The 12,736-nt window shown below is 50.3% G+C and overlaps 1 protein-coding gene across 1 annotated transcript; it reads right to left on the minus strand.

Annotated features, from left to right (window-relative positions):
- Nucleotides 1-10,647: 10,647 nt before the first annotated feature.
- On the minus strand, nucleotides 10,648-11,610 carry IUM83_07684 (Integrase catalytic core protein; the record flags this gene model as incomplete). The annotated part of the gene is made up of 3 exons (XM_067932001.1): nucleotides 10,648-11,106; nucleotides 11,160-11,353; nucleotides 11,520-11,610. The coding sequence occupies 3 exons, from the start codon at nucleotides 11,608-11,610 to the stop codon at nucleotides 10,648-10,650; spliced, it is 744 nt and encodes a 247-aa protein (XP_067786277.1).
- Nucleotides 11,611-12,736: the final 1,126 nt, after the last annotated feature.

A 12,736-nucleotide genomic window follows, 5' to 3' on the forward strand; every position in this document is an offset into this window, starting at 1 on the left:
AATCAAAGTCCCCGCACAGTGCTCCGACGTTCTGTGTCAAAAAGCCACAGGGCGGATGGCGCATCGTTCATGCCTACAACAAGCTGAACGATGCGACGGTACCGGCGCAGACGCCGATACTGCGAAAAGATGTTATCATCGATTCGATGGCCGGGAGCACCGTTTACAGTGCTCTCGACTTGCGAGACGGATTTTATCAAATCCTAATGCGTGAGAGCGATATCCCTCTCACGGCAGTGAGCACGCCAAGCGGCATGCTCTGGCAATGGCTGGTAATGCCGCAGGGGCTTAAGAACGCCCCTGCGACCTTCAACAGGTGCGTGACGCACTTGTTGCGCTCGGTGCGCGACTTCGCACCGAGCTACTTCGATGATGTATTCATCCACGGTCGGGCTGTGGACGAGAAGACCGACGTAGAGATGCACAGGGTGCATCTCCGGAAGCTACTTGAACTTATGCGAAAGCATAAGCTCTACGCGAACCTGAAGAAGTGCATCTTCGGGGCGAGCGAGATACCCGTCCTCGGGTGTCTCGTAGGGAAGAATGGTGTTCGCCCTGACCCGGAAAAGGTCAGAGTGATCAATGAATGGCCAACGCCTTCAAGTGTCAAGGAACTGGGGCAGTTCCTTGGCTTATCCACGTACTTGCACAAGTACGTGGAGGATTACGCGGGCAAGATTCGCCCGCTGTCACAGCTTCTCAAGAAGGAAGCTGTGTGGAATTGGACAACCGATTGCCAAAAGGCATTCGATGCAGTCAAGCGGGGCTTGACTGAGGCACCGATCTTGGCAGTGGCTGACCAAGATCGTCCATTTCACGTCGTATGTGACGCATCCGATTTCGCGATCGGATGTGCGTTGATGCAGCACGATCACGAGGGCCGTGATCGTGTCGTCTACTACCAATCGCGTCAGCTGAAGCCAGCTGAGCGCAACTATCCGGTGCATGACAAGGAACTCCTTGCCATGAAGTATGCACTCGCAAAGTTCCGAGTGTATTTGCTTGGAAGTAGACCATTTGTGGTCTACACCGACCACGCTTCACTGCGTACCGCAGTGCAGTGAAGTCACCGCACATATCACAAAGAATGGCGAGATGGCTCTCATTCTTTGCGGAGTATAACTTCCGGGTCGAATACAAACCCGGAAGATTGAATGCAGTGGCCGACGCGTTATCACGTCGGCCGGACTATGCAGAAGCTGTTGACGTCAATGCCATTGACGCCATGCGATCGAGCAAACCCACATCATCTCTGTTGGATGATGTGAAGGCCGCGTACGCGCACGACGCGGACGCGAGGCTCTTGCTGGCCTATGGCACAGAGCCTTCTGACAAGTCCCGTCAGAAGCTGCCCAAGCACCTTCGTGCGCGTGCACACCGATATCGGGTGCACGACGGACTGCTTCTTTATAATACAGTCGACGACAACGCGGATCGCGTTGTCGTGCCAAATGACCATGACCTGCGACTCAGGATCATGTACGAGTATCATGATGCCCCGACTGCGGGATATCTCGGACGTGAGAAGACTTACGTCCTTCACGCGCGACTTCTACTGGCACCACCAGTATAGTGGGTGCGCAAGTACATCCGTGCTTGCGAGGTATGCCAACGCGTAAAGCCTGCGCCATTCGCGCAGGCTCCACTGCGATCACTACCGACGCCGTCGGAGTGCTGGGAGTCCATGTCTTTGGACTTCATCTTTGGTCTTCCCCGGACAGCGGAGGGAATACCGGTGTGGTGGTCTTCGTCGACCGCTTCAGCAAGATGGTACATCTTGCTGCGGTGCCGGCAGAGGTGACCGCGAAGCAGACGGCCCGTCTGTTCGTCGACTTGGTGTTCAAATACCATGGTATGCCGACAGACATCGTGTCGGACAGAGACCCGCGCTTCACAGTGCACCTGTGGCAAGACGTGTTTACACTTCTTGGGAGCCAGCTTTCAATGTCGATTGCGGATCATCCGCAGACGGACGGTCAAACCGAGCGCGTGAATCGCGTGCTCGTCGATATGTTGAAGAGCTACGCTCACTCGTTCCAATACTGGAGCGAGTGCTTATCGATGGCAGAGTTTGCCATCAACAACTCAGTGCATGCCTCGACCGGGCATACACCGTTCTACGTGAATGCCATGCGGCATCCACGCCTACCGAGTTTACTCGGAGTGATGGCTCCCACTTTAAGTTGGAGGATCTACGACTGCAATACAGCAGCCGTAGAGAAACCGCTGACACTTGCACAGTGTCAGCTGCAACAATGGACAAACCACATGAGTGCTGCGCAGGGCGCAGACTCCTCCAACAACAAGGACAGGACCACGGGTTCGCGCAGGGCGCAGACACCGCAAGAACCACGCAGAGGCCGGGCCTCTAGCGGAGAGCGAGCTGAATGACTTCAGCCCGGATGCAATCAGTTTCATCACCAAAAGACAAGCCGTAATTCGGTTTGTCCAAGACACAATAGCAGCTTCTGTTGATCAACAGAAGCTGAACGCAGACGATGCGGGCAGAGGCAAAACAAATGAATTTAAAGTTGGTTCATTAGTTTTGTTAGCTACACAAAACCTGCCTAGACATGCAGTTTCGGATTTCGGAGCAAGCAAGCTTGCTCCGCGCTTCATCGGGCCGTTCACTGTGTTGGCACGGCGCGGCAACGCATACACGCTAGACATTCCGTCTAGCATGCGCCTCCATCCGACCTTTTACGTCGGACGGCTGAAGCCATACCTGCAGCACGAGCCATCTAGCTCGGCTGACCCGAAGCCTCAGCAGCAGCCGAGGCAGAAGCGGAGGACTTGGCCTCGGCGACGAGCTGCCTCTCCTCCAGCGCGCGGACGCGCTGGAGCAACTCCTTCATCTGGGTTCCCAACTCGACCTGGATATTCGAGGCGGTCTGCGAGACCGCCGCGACTTGGGCATTCTGGTTCGCCAGCTCCTGTTTCAGGGCGGCGAACTCAGCGCCCTGCAGACGCTCCACGGCGGTCACCCGGTCGTGGAGAGGCGCACACTGATCAGTCCGGGGCTGATCATACCCGGGGCGTGTTCCCACCCCCGCCACCGTCGATCCGTGACGCCCGCGGCTCAACCCGCTGGATTGTTGAGCGGATTGTTGACCATAGTATCCCGAAAACGAACCCTCAAGGGGCTCGTTTTCGTATTCGTTGGAGAGGATTTCCTCTCCATCGAGATACATGGGAGCCGCGGAACGTCTTACTGGAGGACGTTCCGGAAATGGTGAGGGCGTACGAGGAGCAGTACGCGCTGGCACAGCGGAAGTAACACGAGCGCTGCGATCATCGCCAGCGCCCGAACCCTCACGTGCTAAGAACTTAGCACGGAGCTCTTTGAGACTTTCGGGCACACGGAATGACGTGTACCCGTTCAGGTCGCGTTCGCTCAAGCGGACCGCGCCTGGGAAGCACTTCGCGCACGGAAAGCCCTCGGGCACAACGCACGGCACATTAGCATCCTCCGCAGCAACATGGAGTTGCTCCAACTTTCCACGCGTCGAGTACGTCTCGAAGCGATCACGCCCTTGCTTAATCCGATTACGGTAAGCACTCAGCCTTTTGTTGAAGTTCTCAACAAAAGCATTCCAACTTTGACAAAGTGCCTGCCATTCGGGCACTTTGCTGCGAGAAGATGTCTTCTTGCTTTGAAATCATCGGAGCTCATGAAAGAGTCCGATGTAGTAATCGCGCCTTTGATGCGTTTCCGCATCAAAGTGCAGCTCGGCAGCCACAGCGTCATCTTTGATGGCGCTGCATACGTACAGCGGCACCTCATTCGGAGGTACCGAGTTCCCATACCGGTCCGTGATCTCGGACGCGGACGGCATCCACGGATCGCGCGCTGCAGGCGCAGCGTGCGGAGAGCCTTGAGCTTTGGAATCACGCGCTGGAGATGCGGCGCGCGGAGAACTGAGAGCCCCAGCAGAAGCGAGTGGGGTATCACTCTCAGTTCGCAAATGCTTCGAACTCGAAGCGTCCGATTCGTCCCCTTCACGCGGGCGAATGTTCTTAGCGTGGGGGTCGAGCGATTCGCTCAAAACTGAGTCTTTGCGCTTAGAGGGCGAGTCCTCCTCGCCCTCCATATCTTCATCGTCGTCGTCGAAGTCGACGACGTCGCCGTACTTCGCCTTCTGACGCTCGAAGTAGTCGTCGATGGAGAGACGACTCCCCACCGTCTTCGGGTTCTTTCTTCTGGGGCGCTCTCATCGTTGAATGAGCGCGGATTTCTTCTCCAAACGCAAAGAATTGACGAATGGTCAATTCCGAAGATTGACGTGCGGGGACCCCGCGCGTCTAACCTTAAGGAGGGATGGTGTAACGGTTACACGCACAAGTAGCTATAAGCTTACTTGTGATTTTTAACAGATAGGTTATCTGTTAAAAGTTTTGAATACTTCCTCACCTTGGTGTAAGACACACCAATGGATACATTGAAGTGGACCACCACAATGAGTGGTCCACACCTACCCAAAGATCCTATTGGTAGAAAGCAGCATCTTTCTACCAATCAGAGTCATGCATATTAGCGGGGCTCTGACAGCCAGCCGCTGTCAACCCTTTCATAGATGATAAACAGTTTTTAGCAGATTTTTGTGGAAGATCAATTTACAAACAATACAGTTCTCATTTTACCTAATCTAAGTCATTTGGAGTCTTATCTTACTTAACTTATATTTGTGTATTCAAATATAATTAACTCAAGTAATTACTAAGTACTTACGCTTCCCTATACACGTTGCGCAACGTGTAAGCAAAAGTAGTGAGTCAAGTTAGACCCACTACATGTTCGAACTTGCGGATTCATTTCCCATTGACGGGTCGCAACCATTAAACTGAGGGGTTGTGCTATTAATTAGTGAAATCGGCCGTTGGTATGGGACGCCTAGAAAATGGTATAAAACGGTATTTTAGACTGGTACACCCTCGATCCGCGCCCATTCTCACTCTTATATAGACCCCTAACATGTAGCATTACCTGTTATGTCTTATACGGCCCGTAAAAAGCCGTAAAAACTGGGGCATGGATTGCGTGCTGGAAGCACAGCTGAGCAGGAACCAAGAGCATGAAGCATCCCAGGTCAGAGTAGAAGACAAGAGCTCCGTTCAGCCGCCCAGGCAGTCGCCCGCCGGTGGAGAGCGTGCTGAAGACGGCCGCGCTATCCAGTAACCTGGTGGCCACCAGGGCTATAGCTGCCAGACGCAGCGCTATGTGAACGGGCTGTGTGACCTGCACGCCGTGCTCGGGGAGGTCGTTGGAGCACTGGTGTGGTGCCAGTGCGTACCTGATGCCGGTCTTCGCTGGTGCTGCATTAGGATGCCGTGAAGGTGCTCATGCTGCAGAGAAAAGGACGCAAGGACTGGATGCTGCTCCACCCGGTGCTGCCAATGAGTGTTGGAGAGTCTTCTCGCGCTTCACGGCGCGCCAGGGTTGCTGCTCGCGCGTCGTGCCGCCCAGCCCGGTACGTTCACTATATGTTGTCGAGTATGCGAGGAGCATATGATGGGTGACCATTGTTGCGTGTTAAGGCGTCACGATCATAACGTACGAAGGCGTTATATGATACTATGCAGCAATCAATGGAAGGAGCTAGAGGTTCAACGAGCGAAGAACGGTGACTGTTGTTCCTGACAGGTTCCAGTGATTTTCACAAGCGATTCCGCAAAACTAGATCCTGTAGTGCCAATACATTATCAACACTCCTTTCAAAAAATAAACATCCAAATCAAAGAATGGGACGAGAAATCTGGGAGGGGTGTGCACGTTGACAAGTCAAAACAGAGAAAAAACTGATCTAGAGTGGTTTGCAGCGTTGTGCCGCCTTCGTCGAAAGTGCCTCACATAAGAAGACATTGCATTGTGTTGTAGTTTGTAGTAGGTCATCAGTTTTGAACTGAAAGAGGCACGGGCATCGGGCTTTCCCGATGCTTGCCTTCTCCTCCATTCATTACATCCCTCGGTAGATATTTTAAGGATCTGCAGATCATTTCCTTTGATTGGGTAGTATATTACCGGAAAAGTAAATTAACCAATGACTAGCTGATATGTTGCTTTAATTAGCCAATTGTATGCCTTAACACTCCCACTAAAGGAGCTGCCACATCTTTGTGCTTAACTTCAACTTCACTTCAACCTGATAACCTCACTTCAATTTGATTGACTATCATTCAGGGATTTTTTCATTTCTGATCTTTGTCTTCGCCAAACTTTCTTACTGGTCCTCTTCCTTACATCAACGGACTTCCTTAGCGTGTAGCCTCTGTTATAAATCAGGGTGCCATCCACATTTCTCAGCTGAGTTCTATTATCAGCCACTTAAATAAATTTCGCAGTGCAACTTGGCCAATATTCATCTTGTAACCCAACATTCAAGTTGTGGGTGCCAGACCTAATTTTCTGATCTCAATTTCTCAACTGTTTTCACCCGTTGACCTGAGAGTCGATTAATCAATAGTCAGCCCGCAAGCCAATGCTCCAGTTCAGGCTGCCTAGCCTGATTTTCTGAGACATAACTCTACAGAACTTTCTAACACTGACACTTAGGTTTTGTATGTAGCCCTACGAGCTCCCTTGGAGTACCGTGAGCGCCACTGCTCACGGTTTGCCACTCGCCCTCTCACTTCCTCACTTGCTCTGGCACAACCAGATCGTCCCGCCGCAAACCTGCCTTCGGGCGGGGGGCTGGCCGGGTCTCTCCTATTCTTTACCGGGAGATGCTTAGGCTCCGTAGGTCACAGATGCCCTGTGCGGGTTTTACGCCTTAGCTGCGCTCATGGTGGGCTCTGGGAGGGGCTTAATGTCGCAATTATTTGCGTCCGGTTCAGTTCCAGGTTATGACCAATTAATTGCATTTGAGTTGAAGTCTAAAGGGAATATTAATTTTCGTAATAATTCCAACTAGCATCTACAATTAATTGCTTAGCTTTTGTTTAACCTTCATTCTGGTTCTTGACTTCAACTTTAATCTGAACTTGCCTTCAACTTTAATCTGAACTTGACTTCAACTTTAATCTGTACTTGAATTGTGACACTCCACGGAGAATACCGCCACACAACTACAATTTTGAATCTGATTATCATGGCGTGATGGTCATGACACACCACTTTCACGTTGACGCCCATTGTCACAAACTTTTCTGTTTCCAATAATTCTGTGAAAACCACACTTTGCCATAATAATGATGTAGGCCCAAGCAATTAATTTTATTGCTTTTCCTCTAAATTCTTTACTCCCATAAGATTGCGGAAATTTCCAAATTGTAATTGTGATAATGCCTTGGTTAAAGCATCAGCTACCATGTCAGTGTTGCAATATTGGATTGTAATATTGCCAGCTTCATGCACTTCTCTAGCATACAGATCCCTTATCTCGATGTGCTTTGTTGATGAATGACTGCATGGATCTTTAATAATACTGATCGCTGCAGTACTATCACACCAGCAATGACTGGCATCCTTTATTTGTATCCTAATTCCTTAATTAGAAGGCGTAGCCATTCTCTTTCTCGTACACCTTCACTAGCCGCAACTAATTCAGCCTGCGCTGTGTTCAGGCTGATGCCGTATTGCCGGCTACTCTTCCATGTGATGGATGCACCAGCGAGTATCGATACATATCCTGTTACAGACTTCCTATCTTCATTAGCATTCGCGAAGCTCGCATCTGTGTACAGTTTGACCTCTAACTTAGCATTACTTCCATCGTATAATAAACCGTACTTCGATGTTCCTTTCAAATACTTGAGTACTCGCTGAGCCGCCCTCCAATGAGTCTTATTATAACAAGAGAGAAACTTACTGAGATCTCTTACGGCGATAGCAATATCAGGCCGTGTGCCTCTTACCAGGTACATCAGTGACCCTACTAACCATCTGTAATCAATTGGCTGCGCTGCTATCTGCGCAGGCGTCAGCTTGGCCACTTTCTGTAGCACTACACTTTTTGCCTGTGGTGTAGGCTCAACTTTGCAGTCTCTCATTTCGAACTTTTTGAGCAAATCCTGTATATACTTGTGTTGGGACAGGCTAAGCAATTTTCCCTCTCTATCGCGCTGGATCTCCATCTTCAGCAGATAATGAATCTCGCCGAGCTCTTTCATTTCGAATCGTGCTGACAGCTTCGCTTTCAATTCGTTTATAGAGGACACATGCGAGCCCGCAATAGTCAGGTCATCAACATAGACACAGACAATGAGCTTGTGCATCACTCCATTTACCTCCCACTTTTTGAGGTACAAACAATATTCCTTTTTGCACCTCACAAACCCCAATGAGCTTAAAAAAATATTGAGAACCCCGTACCAGATACGAAGGGCCTGCTTGAGGCCGTACAGACTTTTCAGTAGCTTACACACTAAATGACCCGATCCATTCCTGAAGCCCGCAGGCTGATGCATGTAGATCTCATCACATAGCGCTCCATTAAGGAATGCCGACGATACATCCATTTGGTGCAAGTGCAAACGCTCAATTGTCGACAAGGCCAATAGTAACCGAAGCGATTCATAGCGTGCGACAGGCGAGAAGACCTCTTTGTAGTCGACTCCATACATTTGCGTGTTGCCTTGCACGACTAGCCTAGCTTTAAATCTTTCTACCGACCCATCAGCGTGGTACTTCACGTCAAAGAGCCAGTGACTTCCGAGAGCCCGTCTCCCTTCCGGGAGCAGCACGAGCACCCAAGTACTATTAGCCATTAGCGCTGTGTACTCTGTGTGCAATGCGGCAGCCCAGAACTTTGCATAAGGGCCACTTAGCGCCTCCTTAATTGACTTAGGGATAGGAATGACCCCTCTATGCTTAGCCAACACATTGATCTGCTTTATGTATGCTTGCAACCGAGGGCTTCTTCGCCGTGGCCGCTTGGCAGGTGGGGCGTCAGGTGGACTTGCCTCGCCGGACTCGTCTCCCACTTTTCCGCTACTGGCTCCCACTGCGCCCTTACTGTTCGGATTTGTATCCATATAAACCGCATCCGTGACATCACGGACGCGTTTCCCTAACGTTCTTATTTCGGCCTCTTCAGCTTCCGTCAGACTACTTTTGTCTGGAGGAAATGACCTCTCTATCATTGTTTTTGTCGTGGCTGGGTCAGACCTGACATCGCGCGCCACCAAAAACTTGTTGTTCTTCACATCGAGTAACCTATAGCCCTTATAGTCATCCGATATTCCGAGCAGTTCGCATTCAAGTGCACTATTGCTCAACCGTTTGTCCTTTACGTTTGGATTTGCAGTGTTAGCCCATTTGGCTTCTTGCCATACAAAGCTTCATAGGGGCTTACCATTTTCAACCTGGCTGTTGGTAGCCTGTTCGCTATTGTGGTTGAGTATAGTAGTGCTTCTGGCCACCATTTGGCCGACATTCGTGCTCCCAAAAGTGCACTCCGAACACCATGCATCACCGTCTGATGTGCCCTTTCGGCACTACCATTCTCATCCTGACTATCGACATTCGACTTCTGAAATATCAGACCTCTCTTAGTGCATATATTGGCTACACGATCATTCACAAATTCTTTCCCTCCATCCGTACGGATTCGTTTGACCTTTTGCGGGAATTGTGTCTGAAGCTGCGTCAGCAACTTCGTAATTTTCCCTGACACCTCTTTGAGTGACTTCACCACGAAGTACCACTTGTATGACGTGAAGTCATCGACTACTGCCAGGGCATATCTGTAACCCAACGAGCCGTGTAACCCGGTTGAGTCCATGTGCAGCGTGTGCAGTGGGTACTCTGCTTGTGATCCTATTAAACCTCTGTATGGCATGCGCCTATGGTTTGTCAATTCGCATGTTCTACAAAAGAAGGGTACATTTTTCAGCTCACTGTACGTGTAGCACGGGGCGTTATCAACCATCCGGTTCGCCAGTATTCTCAATAGTCGTTCGTGTCCGACATGCCCTAACCTGAGATGCCACTCTTTCAGAACCGACCCTATCTTATCTGGTTGACTGGCCATCGCGAATATGGGCTTTGTCTTAGCCACCTTTTGACTTGGTGTATAGTATACTTCTCCTATGGCTACGGCCGCGAAGAGCAGCTTATTACCCTTTCCCAGAAAAAACAGGAACTCTCCTGTCTCAGATTAAATGTGACTGTATCCATGCCGGGCCAAGTAATACGCACTGAGAAGATTACTTCCACAGCACGGGTCATATGCAACTTCAGTCAACTTAACATTGCGCATAGATCCTTGAGGTGTAAACACATCTAGCTGTATTGAACCCTTCAGACTACTGCTAGATGGTGTACCATTGCCGTATGTAAATGTCTGACTCGCACCACTTCGTAGGCCGCTGAACCAACCTCGATCCGTACTTATTGCGTGGCCAGCTCCTGTATCTACGATCCACAATGATCGAGTCAGTACCATTCTCTTTAGTATAGTCAGATACCCATGGTATCGGCGTCGTACCTCTCGCTCGACTGCCTGTAGGTCTGACACACTCGTCAGTGATGAGTCATCTTCTCCTTCTCCCATGGGTACATCCCCGTCGTCTCTAAACAGTATCCCGTCCACCTATGAGGGGTAGCCACTCTCAACGCCCATCTCCAGTGTCGTCTTCTCGCTGGGTGCCTTACCGGCCGTCAGGTCGAGATGAGGTCTCAATGACACGCCGTCGTCACCCCCACCAACATTAACAGCATTGCAGGTCCACCAAATTAGCCTTCTTCGCCTTCTTGGTACCAGGGGTGGTCTTGGTGTCCATCCGGAAGAGTTGACCACCGGGACGGGCAGGGTTGCGATCCGCCTTCATAATCGGACAGGCCTTCTTGAAGTGACCTGGCTCGAAGCAGTAGAAACACTTAACACCTTCAGTGCCCTTTCGCTTCAAACCAATCTGATTCACTGAGCAGATTTTCAAGGTTATCTTCTTCTCGATGTACAGAGCCACTACTTGGCGTGACTTGTCGCCGAACACACGTCTCAGCCCCATCTCCACATTGGTGATAGTGAAGGTCGCGTTCGTCATTGAGACAGAACTCGCCCACAGTTCGCTGGGTTGCTGCGTCAGGACCTCGATGCATAGCCATGCCTCGGTCACCATCTCTTGACCTACCAGTGCCTTAGCCTTCCTGTTGATCTCGTTTCGCAGCTTCGTCAGCCGAGCAAACAGAGATCCAACATCCTTCCAGTTGGAGGCCGTACACGGCTCCACTGCTTCATCAGCTCGATGAGCCCCGCAGCATCCCCCAGACCGTATGCCTGCTCTAGAAATCCCCACACTTCACATGGGTCCATCTTCGAGACCGTAACGGGGAGAGTAGAGAGGAACCCATTCGGCAGCGCCTGATTGAACAGGTTCTGAATCGCAGTGCGGGCCGGTTCCAGTGCTCCAGCTCCTAGTGCCCGTCACGCACCGCCTCTACTGTCACATCATCCCCAGAGGGACAACTGGCTTCTCTGGTCGTCCATTAAGGAACGTAGCCATCAGGACCGTGGCGTCAGGTTGCTCCTTTTCCAGCAACTTTCTGAAGTACGCCTGGTCGAGATCGTCGATGTGCGTACGCACCATATCCTTCCACATAGTGAACTCCTGCTTGTTGCCGGAGAACCGCTCCAGGCCAAACGAAGAGTTGAGCTTCGGACTTTGAGTCATCTTGGGCGAGGGGGGAGTCTTGGTCGTATTTGAAATGTTGTAGTTTGTAGTAGGCCATCAGTTTTGAACTGAGAGAGGCAAGGGCATCGGCTTTCCCGATGCTTGCCTCCTCCTCCATTCATTACATCCCTCCGAAGATAGTTTAAGGATGTGCAAATCCTTTCCGTTGATTGGGTAGTACTTTACCGGAAAAGTAAATTAGCCGATGACTAGCTAATATGTTGCTTTAATTAGCCAATTGTATGCCTTAACACTTAATGTAATACTAGAGTTTGCAGCACATCAGAAATGCCGGCTAGGGCTGCAACCGCAAAACATATCGCTTACAAGAACATTGACGACATGGAAGCAAACCATCGGAGTTTTCAAGCGTGCTCGTCTTCAATTCTACGTATCCAATCAAAGCGTAGTGTGTAGTTAAAGAGACTAGCTAAGCAGCGTGAGATCTCACAAAATACGAGCTGTTAGAGGAAGCTGAAACATTAGACTCGAGCAGAGACAGAGTTGTAGCAACATGTGTAAAACTTGCGGTCGGTGCACCTACAACATTGACTTTCAACATAGACCAGAGTGCTGGCCTCTGCAACGGCACGAATGGTAATATCTACGACTTCATTTTCCCCTCCGGCACCGATTTGCCTATAGTCTTAGTACAGAAAACGGATTTGTATGTCTGTCCGTCGTTTTTTTTTCTGACGTACCGAACATCGTGCCAATCATCCCGAGAAAAATTAGTTGGAGTAAGAAGTCAAGTGACTTGAGCATTTTCAGAGAAGGTGTCCCTGCTCGACTTGCATACGCACTGACTGTTCACAAGGTACAAGGCCTCACGTGCGCTAAAATTGTGTGTGCACTCGTCGTCAATTCATAATGCTTCCTTTGTGTATGTGGCGCTCTCTAGAGTTCGATGCCGAGACGATATTGTGCTCACGACCCCGCTAACCTTGGCGAAACTATCAACAGCGAGTGAAATGCGCTCAAGTTTTTTGAACGAGGAACAACGTGTGCAGGAAGCCGTAGACAAAACTAACAGTACGACCTGCTATATTGTAGATACAACGAAAGAAGTAGATTTACTTCACAATCAAACATTGGGACCAAGGTGATCTGATCACTACGCTTTATT

This window comes from Phytophthora cinnamomi, assembly GCF_018691715.1.
Source record: "Phytophthora cinnamomi strain GKB4 chromosome Unknown Contig68, whole genome shotgun sequence".
In the NCBI taxonomy this organism is placed as follows: Eukaryota; Oomycota; class Peronosporomycetes; order Peronosporales; family Peronosporaceae; genus Phytophthora; species Phytophthora cinnamomi.